Here is a 21,039-nt window from a genome sequence, read left to right on the forward strand (position 1 = left end):
ATTTATTCAAGAAATAGACACACGCATACGGACACAGACCTTAAAGAAACCCATGCGGATGTGGAAGAAGGAATGCAGAGAAGGGAGCATGGGAAGCCCTAAGAAAGAAATATACACAGAAAAGACATGATTGAATGGTACAGTTATTGGTTGTGTCCGAAGATGAGCCCCCAAGAGTGTCTCTCTCTTTTGGGGGGCCCTGTTGTCACACAGAAATCACACGCACACACAAAAAGGGTCTTGAGCCGGGGGCGTTTTGCAGCCCCCCTTCCCCCGACAGTCCAGCGGTGGGGCGCTGGTGCGCCACCGACTTGAGTCGGGGGGCGTTTCAGCCCCTCTTCCCGCGCTGGGGCCCCGTGCACCCCGGGTATGGGCCACCACACCCTGGGGCGGCAGAGGGCGCCAGTGGGGGCGGCAGGAGGCCAGGGCACCGTCGAGGGGCAGCACATTGAGCCGCACCCGGTGGACGAAGCACCAGTATTTGCCCCCACCCCCCCCTGCACAAAGTGGCTGCTCTTCTGGGAGCGGCAGACCGCGTCCATCACCCTGCCCTGGTCCGGCAGCAGGCGAAGCTTCTCGAGCGCTGGCGATCCGGAAGGAAGCCTGGCGCCGAGACATGGGCATGGGCATCTCGAGCTGCAGCTGCTGCAAAGCGGTGCACCCCCGCCAGCGCACCGAGGCGGCGGCCGGCATTCCGGGTGTAGGTCCAGAGGGACTCGGACACCCCGGGGTCACGGTCGAGGGGTACCGGGCCACCAGCGCCCCCGGCCTCCTCGGGCAGCGCTGCCTTGCGACACGTAGGTGCGCCCAAGCCAGGTCTCGAACTGGTGGTTTGGCAGACGACAGCAGCCGGAAGGCGTGCACCGTCCACCACCGTGGCGGCGTCGGCCTGTTCCCCCAGAGGGAGGAGGCCCGCGCCGCCGTCCGCCGGCGAGATGGCCGTCAGCAGGGGGCTGGCGCGCTGGGGCAGGTGCAGCCACATCCTGACGTGCGCCCGCGCAGGATGAACTGCAGGCGGGAGTGAAGTAAGGTCCGCACTGCGTCCACCTTCTGCCAGGGAGCCAGCAGACTGGAGGCGACCAGGTCGGGGGTCTGGGCGACGCGGTACCTGGTCGGCACACCCAGGTGCCGGTACGGGTCGCCCTCTGCCATGGCCCACATGTAGGACCATGGGGCGCGCACCCCTGGGAGTCCCCCGGCCCCCGAGGTGGAGGGTGGCACACTTGCGGGGCTTGAAACGCAGCCCGGCCCACTCAGCAACCACCACCACGTCCAGCACTTAACATAGCAATAACACTTTGATCTTAGCCAAAAGGCCGAGAAGACGGCCACAGTGGCTCAAACACCACCACATCAATTACCACATGGAGGAGCAGACACCTTCATGTTATTAGGAAATACAGAAACTAATGCTATCAATAGCGTTTGGCTAGTTATGTCGATAAAACTGAATAATACTATTATCAAGAACAACACTACATAAGGAAAAATTCATGTAAAAATAAGAAACAAGATTTTACTCGGTAACAATTTATAATGTACACATTCTATTCTAATAATAATTTTATAACTAAAATATTTTATTGTAAAATTTATTAAACTGCAGCGTGGGGGTATCCAGTTAAGCATACCACCAGGGTGCATCCATGCGCCACCAAACACTCCTACTGATTATCCTACTCATGCAAGCGAAGTGTATGGGGGCACAAGAAAATCGTGTGTGGGGTCTTTGCTAGAAAAGACAGTTAAGCAGAAAGTGATAAATCATAAATACAAATAAAGAACATGAGTCGCACTCAACAACGTTATAATTTCGCAAACTTAACACATATACATACACTGTCAACGGATTCGATGCCAGCTAGAGGCATGTGCGTAGCAAATACAAATTAGCATACATTTAATGAAGTTTATTCCCTTCACAATGATTTTCACTCCTTATGTCTTTACTGAGTCCTTACTTATGGAAAAAACTAGGGTGAACCTTGTGCCCAATGTACTCTGATTCAACAAACAAACTACTACTGCGTATCTCTTACAGTCGTACGAAACAACAAGCAACAAGCAACAAGTTAACATTCTTTCTCTCTCTCCGTTACAAGTTGAATTTCCTAGGCATGCCCTGGATCATGCAGTATAAAACAGTCGCCTCTGACAATGGGGATAGACATTTTCTCATTTTCTGTGCGAAATTATGACTCAGTTACCACACACTATAAGAGAGGAGAGAAACCAATATTCAAGTATACGTGCGTACGCATTACGTTATGGCCCGGAGGCGAGCGAAGACCAAAATCATAGTGAACATTATGTCATTACACACGTGATTCACAAGACGTACGTTGCTGTTAACAACTTTAGGAACTGACTCAATATACATACAGACTATACGAGCGGTCCAAACACGTGTAGGGGCAAGGAATTATGTACTACAAAATAAACCAACACCTAGTATAACGTTAATTGTGCACTCCTCGAAAAAAAACATATTAAATATCTATTACTCATAGAGAGCGTAGTCCCGCGGACAGAAATGCAAGCCCAAGAGAGAAGCGAGGGATCGGTTACATGGTTTGTTACAGCTACAATTTTCAGTGGGTCTCGTCATGATGACATTCACTGCCAAGGCTAGGTAAGCGTAATACAGAGAAGTGCTCAAACAAAATATGCTAGATCACGGGGGGTATGCCTTAACCAAATGGCTCCGGTCGGGAGTACAGCTGGGAGGAAAAGAAAGAGGGCAAAATCAAGGCAAAACGATGCGTAAAATTACGTCATACGGAGCTGAAAGCTCTTATGAAAAAAAAAAAAATACAAGGGCGGCATCGGGCACTTAACGTGCTTACTTCTAAACCAAAAGCAATCAAAGCGTGGTCTGGATGCCGTTGAAATAAGTTAAGAGTCCACTGCCGACAATGCAAGTCGCGCAGCAACTAAAATCAAAACCACATGCAGGAGGGAGTAAGCAAATGCTTCCAGCAGAAAGAAGAAACAAAAGAAAATATTACACAGAAAATAAATTAAGTGAAGGTCAAAGTCAAAAGGGATGGCTACATGAAAATCAAGGCTGGCAAGCATATTTAATATTTACGTTACTCGCACGGCCATCGTGTGCACACACTAACTCCGTCTCCTGAAGAATTTTACCTAGACGAGCTGCCCCTCGACCGGGCCAGAGACGACCTGCTTCCACCAAGAGAGACCCACGAAAAAGACAATTAAAAGTTATACGCGCTCATTTATACTATTCGCTAGATGGCGTTGCAGTCGCTACAATTGAGGAGAGGCTAGGGGGAAAGAAAGGGAAGGGGAAATTGGCACCTTGAGGCGGAGAGGGGTTAAGAGGGGAGAAGGAAAGGAAGGCTGCGGCACGGAGATGACGTCACAGAAGCGCGGCGGGCGCTTCAACCCCCACCCCTTACGAAGTCTTCTGCCCTGTGAGCCCGAGCTTAAAGTCGTGTTGAAGTTCAGTGTTTGTGACATGAGCCAACTTCTTGTATCTTGCGAACGCCTTGATTCAGACGATGTAGAAATGACTTGAAACTAGCCGGATCGTGCCGCTGGAGGGGGCAGCAACGTGTTCGTTGCAGCGGTGCGACGGGTGGCAGCTCCAACAGGGGACCGCGATCTCCTTGGTGCTGCACAAGTAGAAAACAGGCGACTCGCGTCCGACGTGTCGCTGACAGGTCCCCCTCCATTTTTTCTGAAGTGAAAGAGAGAAACGATAAGCGCCGTATCAGGTGACCTATTCTGGCGGTACAAGGTTGCAAGGGGTTCAGGCAGCGCTCGGCGCTTTTCCTCGTCTCAGCCACTCAGCGCTAAGTGGCGGACATCGGAACTCTGCAGCATCCTTCCCGCAGACGTCTTCTGGCGGGCCGAGAATACCTCTAGAGCTGAACCGCGGCGGCGGTGGCGTCCGAACAGCGGAGAGTCTGTCACCAGATCTCCACGCCGTCCAACAGTCTCCTCACCCCGCAGCAGTCAAGGGCTGGCGGCGTAGGGGGCGGAGGGGCAGCGGCAAAGCAGAGACGTAGCAGGCTTCTCGTAGAGTTGTCCGCGCACAGCCCAAGGGAGGGGTAGAAAGGAGGCGCGCGCGCTTGAAGGAAACTGTAATCATCAACTGAACTGCGACTGAACACTGTATCCTGTTACTAACAATTCTACAATCTAATTAGAAAACATACCTAAAGTAGTAATACACACACCAAAAAAAAAAAAAAAAAAAAACTTAAGTATCTTAAGGTTTCCACTAGCCGCCAAAACGTTGCATTAAATCACTGAATGAAACGCTTTAGCTGTGTTACGTGTGCCTTACGCCACTTACGTTTATTGCTCATTAGCTGTAACTGAACAGTGTTAGCTGCTAAAAACTTAGTAATCAAAAACGGCCCGTCATAGGGCGGCAAAAGTTTGACGTTTAGGCTAGCCGCTAATGAGGGCAAAACGTAAGAGCGGCAGAGCACAACGTCGCCAACAGCGAATGAATGGGCTGCCCTTTTTGCATCATAATTTCGTGCCACGTTTTCCCTAGCCTTAGCTAAATTCTTAGTAACGTCTTCCAAGACACGATCTAACTCTACACTTGACAAACTAGAGTCGACAGGTGGCAACCCCCACTGGTTGAGCAAGGGTAAGGTAAGTTCCCTCCCCAGGAAAGGCACGGAGGGGGGATGCCCTGTAGAACTGTGATGAGCTGCGTTCAAACCAATATTTACAAGTTCAAGATCGGCGTCCCAGAGAGTCTGGTCGGCGCGGTAGAACGAAGTGAAAATTCCCTTGAGAACCTTGTTGGTTCTCTCACTCATATTTCCCTGTGGAAAATACGGTGAACTGTACACCGGCTTTACAGAAAATTCAAACAAGAAATTTTTGTATAAGTTCGACTGAAAGTATTTAGCGTTATCTGATACTACAATACACGGCGGGCCTAAGATTTTAAACACCTGTTCCTTAAGAACTTTTACTATGGACGACGCCTTCATGTTTTTAAGGGGGGTTAAAACAACAAATTTAGTAAAAATATCTAGAATTACTAATAAGCATACGTTGCCTTTTTTTGATCGCGTCAGCGGTCCGAAAATATCAATATGCAGAACCTGCCAAGGGGCGACGGGAGCGTCGGCACAGTAAAGCCCTACTTTAGCATTGTGTGGGGGCTTTGATAGCTGACAGTCAATACAGGCGCGTACAAAATCGCGCACGTCTTGACGCATTTCTGGCCAGAAAAAATGTTGGGCAATTTTACGATACGTTTTATCTATTCCCATGTGCCCACCCACAAGTGAGGCATGGAAATATGTGATAATCATACCCTTAAGTTTTTCAGGGACGACAACTTTCTGAGCTCGTCCTGACGGGCCAGCATACACTAACAACCCATCCTTCTCGGCAAAGGGTAAGGCCATTCCACATTGCAAATCGTTCCGGATTCGAATACATGCAGGATCATCCTGCTGGCAGGCTTTCAGGTTTATGAAGGATTCGGGGAAGATTTTGCACACCGAAATAAACTCAACCGCATCCGGGGGGGAAGGGTTATCAATTTCAAAATCATCCGGGTTGAACATTCTAGATAAACTGTCGGCCACAACGTTCTCCGCACCTCTTAGGTGATGGATTACAAATCGGAATTTTGACAACCGCAGTATCCAACGCCCAAGCTTCCCGAGCTGCGAGGGATGATTGCACAGCCAACTTAAGGCCTGGTTGTCTGTATACAGGTCGAACTCTCTACAATCCAAGTAACACTCGAATTTTTCGAGTCCGAAAAGGCACGCAAGGGCCTCCTTCTCATAGGTGCCCAAGCGGCGCTCTGACTCTGAGAGGGTTCGACTTGCGAAAGCAATTGGTCTCAATTTTCCGTTCTCCATGTGTCCGAGGACGGCTCCAAGGGCTACTGAGGAAGCATCAACCTGCAGGGCAAAACGTTTATTGAAGTCGGGGAGAATTAACACGGGGGCGGAACACAAACATTTTCTTAGAGATTGAAAGGCCGTTTCCTGTTCCTCACCCCAAACAAAAGCAGCGTTTTTCTTTCGCAACCGATTCAACGGCGCGCAAATCGTGGCAAAATCTGGGATAAAACGCGCATAATACCCCAGCATGCCGAGAAATTTTTGAATTCCCTTTAAAGTCTTTGGACGCGGAAAAGTAGCCACGGGGGCGACCTTATCCGGATCCATGTGAAGTTTCCCTTCTGAAATTACATAGCCTAAAAATTTTACTGAGTCTTGTGCCAAGGAAATTTTATGTGGATTAACAGTAAGATGCGCGTTTCTCAGACGTGCCAAGACTTGCTTAAGGTGATCAAGATGTTCTGAAAGTGAATTACTATATACAATTATGTCGTCGATATAGTTAAAAACAAATTTGTATTTAAGGTCGCTTAGCACATGGTCCAGAACACGGCTCATGGCTTCGCTCCCGAAACTTACACCCATCGGAATTCTGTTGAATTCGTAGTGGCCAAAAGGGGTTGAAAAGGCAGTGTATTTTCTACAGGCGGGATCAAGCAAGCATTGATGGTAACTGTCGTTGAGGTCGATGATGGAAAATATTTTGGCTTTACCCAAGTGTTGTAAGGCGCTCTCTACCGTCGGTATTGGCCAAACTGGATGAATTACCTTCTTGTTGAGAGGTTTAAAGTTATGCACAAGGCGCCACTCAGAGCCCCCCTTCTTAGCAACCAAAAAAGTAGGGGTGCAAAACTCGGATGTCGAAGGGGTAACGACGCCGGCAGCGAGTAATCTGTCGATAATGGCGCGCATGGCCTGCAGCTTAGGGGGAGAAACCTTCAAATATTTGGCAAAAACGGGCACTTCGTCGGTAACATGAAAACGAAAAGGCAAGATGTCACATCTGCCGATCTTACGTGTTATCACGTCAGGAAACTCCCGCACGAGAGCGGCGATGGCTTGATCGCGCATCGCGTTATCGGAATCATTGCAACTCATAACTATGGGTTCGCGGACCTCATGACGTAAACGAATTTTTACAGCAGGAGCGAAATCAAATTGCAATTCATGGTTGGCGGGACTGAGTCGACAGCGTGATTTGCCCAAAAAATCTAAGCCAAGGATTAGATTCGGCAAAATCCCGGGGACAACGACAAACGGCCAACTCCAGGAAAATCCATGGATTTTAAAATAAATTATAATAGATTTACATGTGCGTATGCCTTGCCCGTTAGCGACAACGATATTCCTTACGGAATCATCCGATACAACTCGTTGTGAAAGTTGAGGGTACAACTGCACTAATGTGATGAAACATTTTTCACTAATAACAGACCGGGTAGCACCGGTATCGACTAAGGCTGGAAATAAATGTTTCTGAATTTTAATTGGGAGGAAATGTAAATGAGTGGGTTCAGAGGATTTTTTGAGTAGCCGACGGATACGACCTCTTTTCCGTCCCGTCCAGATTAGTTTTCCGCACGAGGCTGTCTCTCAGTTCCCGTGCAGTCGCTCCTATAATGTCCCACTGCCTTACACCGAAAACATCTACGTTGATTTATTTCCACCCGCGGAACAGTACACTCATACGTGACGTGTCCAAAGGCGCTACAATTGGCACACCTGCCGGCTCCGCGGCGGGTGTCCAAGGTCACTAGCTGCCGTGACTGGGTCAAGGTCGCGGACCGCGAGCCCACGGGCGCGGTTACCTCAGGCGGTAAATTCATGGCCGCGCGAGCTGCGGCCCGCGCCTCGGGCCCAGGCGTGAAATGGGCAGAACGCTCGCCGCGAGGCAGGCTGTCAAACGCACGAGGCGTGGAGGTGTCTGCCACGTCACGGAGTTTCGGGCTACGGGGAGTGAGAACGGGGGGGGGCGGACTGCGACGTAAAAATACGTCCGTCAAAACGAGAGTCATTTTTCACCGAGCTGGGGCGCTTTGCCGGGAACTCAGCTTGATACTTAGCAAGAGAAACAAGGCGACTTTCCACTTCGCCCGCCCAAGTCCGTAGGCTTGCGAGCGAGGTGGGAGGAGCGAGCATCGAGCAGTTCTGCCACACCACGGGGGCCAAATTACCCAAAATAAGTTGGACAAACTCCTCTTCCGGGGTACCCAGCTCTAAGGCTCCCGCGTACGCGGTAACCGACGTGACATATTCCATAATGGTTTCATCTGGGTTTTGGAAGCGCCACACTAGCTCCCTCTTACAGGCATCTAGAACCCTAGGCGGACACACTGAACATACCAGTGATTTTTTAAACTTATCAAAGCTCGTACCCTGAGCAATGGCCTCATTTAACAGAGGTACATGGATGTCCGTAACTTTACTTAAGAGTGCTTTCAAAAAAGCCTCAAGTGGAACTAAATTTAATTTATGCAGGCTCTCAGCCTTAATCACAAAATCTAAGATCTGCCTGGGATCACTTCCACCCAGGAACGGGATGGTTTTAAGGGCGGCAAAAAAAAGTTTTACGTAAAATGAGGACGAGGAAGGACTCACATCAGCTGGGGGCTGCCTGGTCGTGACTTCAGATGCGGCTCCTGCGGATTTACGCAGGTAGTCAACCAAACGCGCCCTCATCTCGGCGACGGTATCGGTGTCCGCCACGGGCAGACCATTTTCCTCGAGATGCAGCGCCAAATCGGTCTTGTGCAACTGGTAAACCCAGCTCACGGAGACGGCCATGGTGCACCGAAACAAACAATACAAACGGAATTATCACTATAATCTGCCTAAAAAGCAGAGTAGCGCAGCTTTGCAGCGTGGGGGTATCCAGTTAAGCATACCACCAGGGTGCATCCATGCGCCACCAAACACTCCTACTGATTATCCTACTCATGCAAGCGAAGTGTATGGGGGCACAAGAAAATCGTGTGTGGGGTCTTTGCTAGAAAAGACAGTTAAGCAGAAAGTGATAAATCATAAATACAAATAAAGAACATGAGTCGCACTCAACAACGTTATAATTTCGCAAACTTAACACATATACATACACTGTCAACGGATTCGATGCCAGCTAGAGGCATGTGCGTAGCAAATACAAATTAGCATACATTTAATGAAGTTTATTCCCTTCACAATGATTTTCACTCCTTATGTCTTTACTGAGTCCTTACTTATGGAAAAAACTAGGGTGAACCTTGTGCCCAATGTACTCTGATTCAACAAACAAACTACTACTGCGTATCTCTTACAGTCGTACGAAACAACAAGCAACAAGCAACAAGTTAACATTCTTTCTCTCTCTCCGTTACAAGTTGAATTTCCTAGGCATGCCCTGGATCATGCAGTATAAAACAGTCGCCTCTGACAATGGGGATAGACATTTTCTCATTTTCTGTGCGAAATTATGACTCAGTTACCACACACTATAAGAGAGGAGAGAAACCAATATTCAAGTATACGTGCGTACGCATTACGTTATGGCCCGGAGGCGAGCGAAGACCAAAATCATAGTGAACATTATGTCATTACACACGTGATTCACAAGACGTACGTTGCTGTTAACAACTTTAGGAACTGACTCAATATACATACAGACTATACGAGCGGTCCAAACACGTGTAGGGGCAAGGAATTATGTACTACAAAATAAACCAACACCTAGTATAACGTTAATTGTGCACTCCTCGAAAAAAAACATATTAAATATCTATTACTCATAGAGAGCGTAGTCCCGCGGACAGAAATGCAAGCCCAAGAGAGAAGCGAGGGATCGGTTACATGGTTTGTTACAGCTACAATTTTCAGTGGGTCTCGTCATGATGACATTCACTGCCAAGGCTAGGTAAGCGTAATACAGAGAAGTGCTCAAACAAAATATGCTAGATCACGGGGGGTATGCCTTAACCAAATGGCTCCGGTCGGGAGTACAGCTGGGAGGAAAAGAAAGAGGGCAAAATCAAGGCAAAACGATGCGTAAAATTACGTCATACGGAGCTGAAAGCTCTTATGAAAAAAAAAAAAATACAAGGGCGGCATCGGGCACTTAACGTGCTTACTTCTAAACCAAAAGCAATCAAAGCGTGGTCTGGATGCCGTTGAAATAAGTTAAGAGTCCACTGCCGACAATGCAAGTCGCGCAGCAACTAAAATCAAAACCACATGCAGGAGGGAGTAAGCAAATGCTTCCAGCAGAAAGAAGAAACAAAAGAAAATATTACACAGAAAATAAATTAAGTGAAGGTCAAAGTCAAAAGGGATGGCTACATGAAAATCAAGGCTGGCAAGCATATTTAATATTTACGTTACTCGCACGGCCATCGTGTGCACACACTAACTCCGTCTCCTGAAGAATTTTACCTAGACGAGCTGCCCCTCGACCGGGCCAGAGACGACCTGCTTCCACCAAGAGAGACCCACGAAAAAGACAATTAAAAGTTATACGCGCTCATTTATACTATTCGCTAGATGGCGTTGCAGTCGCTACAATTGAGGAGAGGCTAGGGGGAAAGAAAGGGAAGGGGAAATTGGCACCTTGAGGCGGAGAGGGGTTAAGAGGGGAGAAGGAAAGGAAGGCTGCGGCACGGAGATGACGTCACAGAAGCGCGGCGGGCGCTTCAAAACAATATACATGCTAATAAATTATAATTATATTATTTAACTTAATTTGCTATCCCTTATACAAGAGTAAAAATACACAAAGAAATATTTTAATAAAATCTTACTAACAACAGTAATGTAAATAAGCCTTTAAAGGCTTTATTCATGTGATGTGTGCTGAACCATTTGTAACTTCTGCATCTAAACATGCAGTAAGTGTAGAAAGAATAAAGTTACGGTCATTGAAAGTTGAAAGGATATACTAAACACTAAATTCTACTGGTGTGTACCTGAGTACTGCGTCCGGTATCAATAATACCCAGTTATTATTTGGTTGAAGTTGACAACGGTACAGCTCACACACATTCTTCAATACCATTAATAACAATAATTTGTGTAAGGAAAATTAACATCGGACTAATTTCGAGGTAGTCTGGGGCATGTGTGTGTATTAGCATCGCAAGCTCAGAGTTCGTTGCTTCCTGGCCGGCCGCCTGGAGAGGCGTGTTGCGTCATCAGCAGTTGCAGCTGTTGGGAGGAATCACGCTGACTTGCAGCGAGTGCAGGCTCGAAGGAGGTGACGAGGTCAGAACGTGTGTGGCAGTGGAGAAGGAAGTTAATGGACAGAGGAGGCAAACAGTGTGCGCTTCAGCGAGATTAGAGTAATGATACCTGCATAGAGGGATGGCTGTAAGGAGATACAAGATGCGTGGACAGACTTTACACAACAATTTGACAGAGATTATTACATAGAGCTGGTTCCATACCCAAAAGTGAAGATGTATTGCACTTGGGTTGTGCAAGTTAGGGGAATCTGGTTCAAAATGTGACTCCAAAAGTGATTTTCGGCACAATTTTAAATTTGAATTTTTTAACCATCATTTTAGCAGGAATTTTCTAACTAAAATTTGAACTTGTTCAGCCCACTGTAGACACCCAATTAATTTTTGTAAGGTTAGTTCCTCGAGTCGTTTCCAATGCCGTATCTGAGATTTTGCAGATCTTTGCAAGGCTAGCTTTTTGGTCTCGTATTTTTCCCGCCCCAGTGCACAACCAGCGATTGATATTCAACTAGCTTTCGTGACCAGGACTGCTTGTGGCTACAGCCTCTCAGGGCAGCCAGTTTCTCAAATCTTCCCTGAGGGAATATAGTAATGCTCTGTTCTAAGGTTCCAGGGCTCTCGAGCAAGTATAGGCGCTCCGGGTAAGACATTTCTCACAAGCCACCATTCCCCCTACCCTCTTTTCCACGGAGCACCGCCCAGAGCATTGACCGGTTCTAACCCGGCTAGCGACGGCCTGCCTCCGTAAGCCCCATGCTTTTGACGTAGTCTCGTGTGATATGTGCAAGTCTACTTTTTCTCTGTTTCGGCCACTCCCCAGTAGATCGTGTTGCGATCAGGCACTAACACCAACGTCCAGATATCGAAGTCAGTATTTCGCAATCCCTCCTTCGAACATCTTAGAAACTTTTCGACCCTTTAGACAAAGTATCCTCCTCCTTCTTCCAAGGCGAAGAACTGATTTAATTAAGTGTCACAGGCACCATACAATAGACTTATCAGCGCGACTTCTCACTGACAGGATTGTTTCTCGGCCACACCTCAGTACTATTCAACTTCGCTACTAGTACAAGGATGTGGTCACCTCATCTAGGGATGCTTTCCCTCAGCCTTTAGAAAGCTATCAGTCGGACTGTGCTCTACTAAAAAGAATTCTATCATTTGCTAAATTTTTTGTTAAATTTACATTATGAGTGCTTCTGCGTCCACCGCGCCAGTTTCGGTCCGGATTTCGCGGGCACCTCGGCGAGACTTCTCCTGAAGCCACACTGCAACACCCTGTTTGGTGTGTTTTTGACACCCATTCTCTTCCCAGACCATTTCCCTTTTTGTGGGCATTTATGCCTATTTAACTACTGGAATAGTTTGGATTTGGCTTGTTCACAGACAGGGTCCAAGAATTGGTATACCAGACACGAAGCCATAATTGCAGTATTCTTTGGTCCTCAGTACCTGAAGGCTACTAAGATGCCACCTGGTAGCCCAGCTCCATCCCGACAATACTACCTCCAAATTATTCACAACACCCACAGTTAACATTGTTTGTGAATGCTCAAGAAATTAATTAAATATTTTGTTCCAATGTTGAATAATTGATTCACGGCATTCTGATCCCGGTAATGAGATATTACTGCAGGACAGGCACATGGACGTGGTACTTGCACACTGCCCTGACGACCGGCTGCAAGCGTTTAGAGCAGATACTGAATCCTCACCCACCACTGTACATACGAAATGAAAGATCATTCAGATAAGTACAAATCCTAGTGTTATTTAGTATTACACATGAAAGATTCGACAACCACTATAAAAACCTTTATTTTTCTGCATGTTGAGCTATTTAAATGCATTAAAAGGTAATAACTTGATTTTCAAAACCAAATTTTATAATGTTTTTAATTATCATATATATATATATATATATATATATATATATATATATATATAAATTTATTATTTAAATTTAGGGACTCCTAGTAAGGAAACTAAAGAGAAAAAATAAACAAATCAACCAAATGAAGTAAAGTACTAACTTTCAATAATATCAGAACCTCAGTACAATTTTTTTCTTTTAATAAATTAATTTACTTTTTATTTTTATTTTATGGTGTTAAGAGGATAAAAAGTCACTTAAACTAATTTAAAGAAATTATAAAGTACTTTATTTTAAAATGTTAAAAAAAAGTGTATATGAGGAATATAAATATATAATTTTGTAAATTATGAGTGGCTGAACCCAATCAATAGTTTAAAATGTAAAATGTCTTAAAATAAAACATGGATGTATAGCTATGTGAATGTCATTATATATATAATATATATAAGTTTTAAAAGCGAGAGGCCTGAGAGGTACAGACAGTTGTAACACTCCAGACCTCCAGCCAGCTCATTGTTGGTCTAGATTGCAAATACGAAAAAACTCTTGAGAAATTTAATCAAGTTTCACAGAAAAAGTTTTTATAGAAAATTTGGTGCTTGAACATAAACTCATTAATAATGCTTTTTTTATTAATCCTTCACAAAAAAACCACCAGCCACAAAGGCCGCCATCCCCCGTACAAGAAATAAAGTACACAATAAAGAAACTTGCAGAAACAAAACAACTCCACACTTGCACAAACCACTTTGTACATGGCTTAGGCACAATATTAAAAATGTTGGTTGATTGTCCCTTGGTTGCTCCCGACGCACGGCACCGACTGTCTGCTCGGCACGGCCACCAATTGACAGACAGGCTTCACTTTAGGACTTTGCTGCGCCTGTGGCCGTACAGTTGTCATTAACAGTGCAGCCCCGACCGCAGGTGTGAAACTTCTCGACAGTTCACTAATATATTAAATTGGGCAGCCGTCACCCAACACGTCTACACTCGCAGGTGCCCCAGTAATGACTAACATGGCGACCAACAACTACAGCTGATGTCGTGGCCGGAGTTGTAGGCCAATCACAGAGAACTTTACACTTTCAACAAATGACAGAACACTTTTTGGCCGTGAAAATGGACAATAACCGCCCACACAAGACATCACTTGATTATTTTCCCATGCAAAAAATACACATCTCTCTCTCTCTCTCTCTCTAATGCTTATGATGTAACAGGAAAAACTACTGCATCAGCCTGCCTTCTAACCACCATAGCAAAATAAAAAATTAAAAGAAAAAGAGAAAGCACAAGAAAACTTAACTGAGAAAGCAAGATGCAACTAAAATTACTTCAATTGCTTTATTAAAAAAACTCATCTAAAATATTAAAAATGTTACATTAATGGGAAATATGTTTAAAATACATTTTAAAAATGCACTAATACCTCTTAAAAGAACAAACAACTGTAATTTACATAATGATAGAAAACCAAATACGTGTTATTAATGATTATAAAAACATTATTAATTATTTAAGAAACTCATTCTTAAATTGGGAAGGGTGAGTAACCTTGTTGTTAAAAGTCTGAGCAATAGGTTCTGTTTGTCAACACAGATGTTCCAAACTTAAATTGCAGGTTTGTTGAATTTATTTGAGCTCAGAAGTCTCTGGAAACTCTTATTTGTAAACTACTTAACTATAATGATTATTGGTTCTGAAAAATATTCACACAAAGCACTGTGCTCACCAGTTCATATGTCAACTCCTCTTTGATTGGGAGAAAAACCGCTTCGAAAGGCTTCTGCTCTGAGCAGTCAACTTCACGTGCTGCCTGTAACAACACCACACACCACCTGGCATGTCAGTACGCTGACTGGTAGTCTGTGTTATCCTGCAGCTAGACACTTCTATACCTTGGATATACATAGTTGAGATTATATGGCTGATAGTGACTGAATTAAACATGTACTAACTGCAAGTAATGCACACGATACAGAACACTAAAATTGTCATTATTAATAACACTTAATAAAATATATACTATAAAGTTATTGAAATAGCAAATGAAAAAAATTATTTGAATTCCAATTTGTAACTACTAGTTATAAATTGATTGAATTTTTTTATTTACAAATAAGGCAATATTTAACTTGTAAGTGTAAGTATTCAGAACACTAATACTTTTCTACTAGTAAATAATTTTTTAATATTCGTTTATGCTGCAGGTTAAAGTAAATAGTTAAATGCTATTTTATTTGAAATAATTTTTATTCTTGCTCAGCATCATTACAAAAACAAGCCTATTTGTTTTAATGTTGATTTAATTTAAAATTGTCCTCATTTCTATCCTTTCTGATTATTATAAACATTTTTTGACATATAATATTGCTTTTTACACTGTAATTCATGGGGAAAGACCAAAATAAATAAACAAAAAAAGATGAATTTGAAAACAGGACAGATTCATCCAAAAAATATTTAAAGAAATTACAACAAACATTTTGAAAGAAAGTACGAACAAATACCTGTCCCATTGCTCATGGCACTTATGTTCTGTGTTAACACAACATACTTTCAATTTGAAGATAATTCCAATTTAATTAATAACCAAATTGGAATTTAAAAAATAGTCTATAAACATAAATTTCAGAGCTATTTCCAGTTTATACAATATACTATAAAATATTCATACCATAAATAGGAAAAATTCATTTATATAAAGTAAAATTAAGTATCCCCTTGAAATAATAATATGATTTATGATAAAATTGAACATGGCAAAATAGTTACTATAAATTTACTATAAATTTACTATAAATTGATGGCAAGAATGCAAGACATGCTCCTGAGATAAATACATTTTTATGTGGTTGTGAATGAGCCCTTTCTTTATGTTTTATATATTTCAAGTTGTCCCTCTATCAGCAAGCACATATTTAGCACCAAGTAACAATTTAAGGTATAAGATTTTTTTATTTGATATACATTTATGCTATACAGGCTATCTCCAGATACCTGGACTTAACTACTAAGTTCAATACTTTTATCATAAGGTAATTTTTTTTTGTGTAAGTTAAACAAAACTAAACATAAGCTAATGTAATATGAACTGGATCTACTATTTGCTACATAGAGATTTTTAAATTCACAGGCTAAAACCTTTTCAGAGATAATTTACACATAACTGGACAGTCTCCAATTATTTTGTTTAATATTGATATACTTAAACAAAGCCAGGTAAAATAAAATTAAAATGCTAGTTATCAAAAGGGGGGTTATATTGAAGTTTGTGATTCCCAGAGCCATTCCTCCTTATTTAATGTCTTATTGTTTTCCGTGACAGGTAGACACACAGTTTTATCTTATGTTGTTTTTTAACTGTTTGTGGATAGTAAAATGAAATTTCTATTCTGTTTGTCTGTGAACCTGTTTATGTGAAGATTTTGGTGGAAATGCAGTGATGTCACTTTGACAGAGTGGAGTTAGTTTGAAACCATCGTAGTTCACCGTAGTGATGGCCCGGTGTCTGATAACAATTATCAGTGATCTGGATTATCCCTACTGTACTGTTTACAATGTAAGCTACTTCCAAAAATATAAACAATATCTGTTACACAATGTCGAAGCTGCTTGGAAAATTACATGTGAAGTGTTGTGTTCAGTATCTCAACTGACTGAAGCTTAATGGTCATTCACTTTAATTCATTACTTAAATGTAGGTACTTAATTTAGTCACAATAGTACCTCAAACATGAAAAACATATCTCCCTTAGTCTGTCCCCTAACTAATTCTGTTTGTGTATCAGTAATTTTAACTACATAGAAATCTAACAAAATATCAAAATTGTTCATTTTAAAAAATAGGATCGATACATTATTGTAATCTAACAAGTAACACTATGTATTATTTCTTTTTCATAATAAATATTTACGTCTACATTTGTCCCACTTATTTCACATCTCATCCCCTGGCTTTTTGTATTCCTTTAAAAACTGCGTTAGATTACTTTGTAGCTAGAAGTTTTGACCTTGAACAATCATTGTATGTGAAGTTAGCAGCAAGCATCATGCGAGCTAGCCACGCAGCCATTTCATCAGTCATTACGATAACGTTGTGAATGATCTCTCCACTGGTAAGTTTTATTTGGTGATTATTAACCTAAAGTTCACCACTGTTTTTGTGCATAGATGCTCATATTTCTTTGTTATTTACATACGATAAATACTGTGAGGGCGTACCGGTGTTAAGTTTCAAATTACTGGTGGAATTAGTGGGCGCCACCACGTGAATGGGCACGTGGACCCGGCTTGATACTCTAACTCAGGGCGTTACGTGGCCCGTGTGCGGCGAGATATTAGCCCTCCTGATGTTTAATCCAGCACCTGTTCCTGACCGAGCCCGCTCTCAGTGTCGGGTACGCTTCTAATTAACCGCAGTGGGCTCTTAGGGCGTCCCACACGCCGCTGACCAGGTTAGGGACCCACGTGCCCCCCCCCCCCCCCCCCCCGCGAACACAAAGACACGTGACTCATTTAAGTTGGTTTTATTAACTCACATTACACGTCCTTACACAATCCTTCCGTGATACTGTTATAAAACGCCCAAGGCACGAATCGATTTAGGTGAGGAGGCGAACCACGCACGTGGTCTCCTCAAGTCGTTACTTCTTACACGGATGACTAAAAACTCCGGAGAGTAAAGAATTATTAATTAAACAGTCTCTCCGACCGAGAGAGGCCCCGGATAGAATGAAAACGATTTGAATAAATTACTTAACAGAACTACTTCTCGGTGAAACAACGGTGATGTCCTCGGGGTGTTTGCAGAGACGTCCGCTCTCGGCCGGCTGAAGAAGAAGAAGACTGGGCTGAGACAAGGGCTTGCGGCAGGCAACATGGCGCCCTTCGCGCCGAACACAATTACCGTTAACATCTTAGCTATTGCGTGCCCCGGGTTATAATGGAAAATAACATAAACTCTTTATAAAAATTAGCACATCACATCCATGACCAGACTGTGTGTACTTATTACTTATGTGGTAGAAAATAGTTTAAATCAAGTTATATGCTAGTTCCTACGTCGCCCGCTAGGGAGCGTCCGTGTCCGTGCTTGCACGCATTTTATTACAAAAACATCTCAAATTAAATTAAACAAAAGGCACTCACATACATAGCCGTCGTGACACTATTTTGGGGCGAAAAGAAAAGGGTTACAATAATTATTAATACATATTAGGGGTGCGGCGCACTGCAGCTAAGTGCCCTCTATCCGGGCTACCAACACACGCACACACACACGCGGGAGGTTTGAACAGAGATGGTGGTGTTTGGGCGGTGGCATATCGGGCTCAAAGGGGCCGCAGGCCCGGACGACATCAACTGTTACACTAATCTCTCACTTAGCAAATCTTCAAATTGCTAAAATTCATTTAGCGCAATGTTAATTTTACTGCTCCAGTCTTGAAAAGCTCGTCTGTAAATTTCAGTTAGCACAAAATCAGCACAAAAAAAGTTGCTTCAACTCGATAAACAACGGATGTACCGTGGGATACAGTTAGCTACATGGGGGGGGGGGGGGGGGGGAGAAGAGAAGCACGCGCAGGTTTGACTACACTATCGGCTGTTGTACAAACATTAGCTATGGCAAGTTCAGTTGTGGTTATTGGGTGTTAAAGCTAGATTAACAATTAAAAAAAATAACAGTAACAGTAGGTCATGCACAAAAGATTTGACCACCATGTTTTCAAACATACTGATTCGCAATAGTGCATAGGACAGTTGTGTGCATGGGAGAAAGGTCATGCGCATAGAAGGAAAATGAATATATTTTATTCCTGTTTCGAACGCATGGCACAACAACAAATGAGACTAGAGTAGCAAGCCATTTTGGCAGGACTAGAGAACTGTTTATATTTCCAATCATATTGTGGCAAGAAATCATCAAGTTATTACAAATCTCTGGTTTAAATATTAATTAATGCTATTACCTAGCAAAATTTGTAAATAAAATAAAGGTGTCGTGGTTAGAATGGTTAACAAAAATATTTATATAAGCCTTATTTATTTAAACATTGAAAAAATGGGCTAACAAATTGCTGGTCGGATGTCACGGGATAATCACTTGGTAGTTAATATAGTTACTTACTATCACTGCCAACAGACTTCGGATCCTTCCGAAATTTCATTGGCTGAAATTAACAGTAAGATTTTAAGTATGAACAGATTTTGCACAATACGTGTGCAGTCGTGCCCATGGCCTGCTATGCACTCGCTTATGTTTATTAACTGTGAGCCCACCTTAAAGGACCAAATGTTTTTACGTCCACGTGTATGCTGCCGGGCCACAGACCGGGCCGTGATGAACTTCAGTCTAGCCAGTGGCAGGGAACTCGAGAGCGTATTTGAAACAAAACTAGAAGTATTACAGCATGCAGAATGTCATTAAGGCCACAGTTATATTGGTCGCACTTTAGTTTTAAGCAAGTTAACTGTGTGCACAATTGTATGTATTGTAAATTAGTCTTAAACCTCGTCTTCATATTGAGAATATTTATGGATCCATATATGATTCTGAGGATGAACCAATGGCATCACTATCTCATAAAGACATGCGGAAGACTCGAGAATTTCCACAGCTCTCTGACCCATCATTTTGCAAAAAGACGAGACAGCTAGAAGATGACCTATTCCCACAACATCTGGGAATAAATCGTTTGGCAATGGCGATTTTGTGCTGGTCAAACTTCTACAGAGAAACACACAATACTGTTATGTAGCCATGTGCACATGTGTTTAAGAATAGGATAGTTCAAGAAACATTCTATAAAATCTATGATAACACTGGAAAGAATTTCAAAATTGACGATAATTATATTTCATTTATCACATAGGACCAGATTATAGAACTACCACCAAAAAATCTAAAAATGAAAGGAAAGCAAATGTTCTATACATTAAAGGAGAATATTAATGTCTATGAGCGGGGTTATTAAAAAAAATGTTTTTACATTTTAATTTTTCAGTTTGACTTTTGTTAGTTTCCTTTAGAATAGTTTTTATGGTAAGAGATTTCATTTTTGTTTAGTTTAACATTGCCAATAAATGCTAAGTTTATAATTTAATAATTGTATTTTTGATTTCATGTTTAATTTCTGTTGATTTTTGTTAGTAAGGACAAAAAATTGCAGGTAAATTACAAAAAAAATTATGGTAAGAGTTATGTGTCATTTACAAGTCAATGTTAAAATAATACTACCTAAGACTATTATTCAACTACAAACAGTATTATAGTTGTGTTACTAAAGGCTGCTTGAAAATAAAATCTGAAAATTATTATAAAATGAATATATAAAGTTGATTCTTAAAAAAAATTCTATTTTCTTTAATAAAGCAACGTTAATATCCCTCCCATGTTCATAAAGTGTCATATGCTGTACATCTAGTCCCTCCCTAGTATTGAGTGACTGAGTATCTCTGCTGGTCTCTTATAAAACAAGTTGACTGGCACATTGCAGATATACACAAATTAGTTGTTTCAATAAAACTGTTGAATAATTTGACTGAAAATCTCTAACATTTATGCCGTGCCGCCTCTCTTAACAAGCAAGTACCTACCTCTTAACTTGAATTGTAAAATTAAATTTGTTTCGTATTCATTTCTGTGGTAATTGATTTTTGTAAGAATTAAGTGGCTGTGACATGAAAATTTCTAGGAAATCGTACAGGGCTTGTCAGATTCATTCATTGTATGGTCTGTATCTTGAACATCTGGTGTTTCGAGAAGCATGTCCGAGTTTTGAATCGGCTGTGCGACTGGTTTCTTGGACGTTTTGGAATTTGCTGGATTGGTGAATTTGTGGAATTCATAATTTAAATTTTAAGTAGATCATGACATCAGCCGGGGCTTTCCCCATGAGCCTGGTCATCCTCCGTTTCCCTCCCCATCCCTATCCTGCCCGGCATTTGTACCCACACGCACGTAGTCGTGTGTTTGAATTGCGCGCCACGAACTGCCGCAAGAGGGTAATTAGCTTCAGTGCTCCGTACCACTATAACACCTAAACTAATATTGTAAGCCTTTTTCTTTCAACCCCTAAATACTGTTACGGCAGGTCAG

The 21,039-nt window shown here is 42.7% G+C and overlaps 1 protein-coding gene across 6 annotated transcripts in view; it reads right to left on the reverse strand.

The window, feature by feature from the left end:
- LOC134536598 (uncharacterized) overlaps positions 1-21,039 on the reverse strand; it is a 121,849-nt gene that overhangs the window by 83,737 nt on the left and 17,073 nt on the right. For 4 of the 6 annotated variants that reach the window (XM_063376373.1, XM_063376372.1, XM_063376376.1 and 1 more), the window contains exon 2: positions 14,671-14,754. In XM_063376373.1, the coding sequence (XP_063232443.1) occupies positions 14,671-14,754 (84 nt within the window). Of the gene's footprint in view, positions 1-8,453; positions 12,927-14,670; positions 14,755-21,039 lie in introns of those variants that run through there. The other 2 variants (XM_063376371.1, XM_063376374.1) reach the window with 2 other exon arrangements.

The sequence above is a fragment of the Bacillus rossius genome, chromosome 11 (assembly GCF_032445375.1).
Source record: "Bacillus rossius redtenbacheri isolate Brsri chromosome 11, Brsri_v3, whole genome shotgun sequence".
Taxonomy (NCBI): Eukaryota; Metazoa; Arthropoda; class Insecta; order Phasmatodea; family Bacillidae; genus Bacillus; species Bacillus rossius.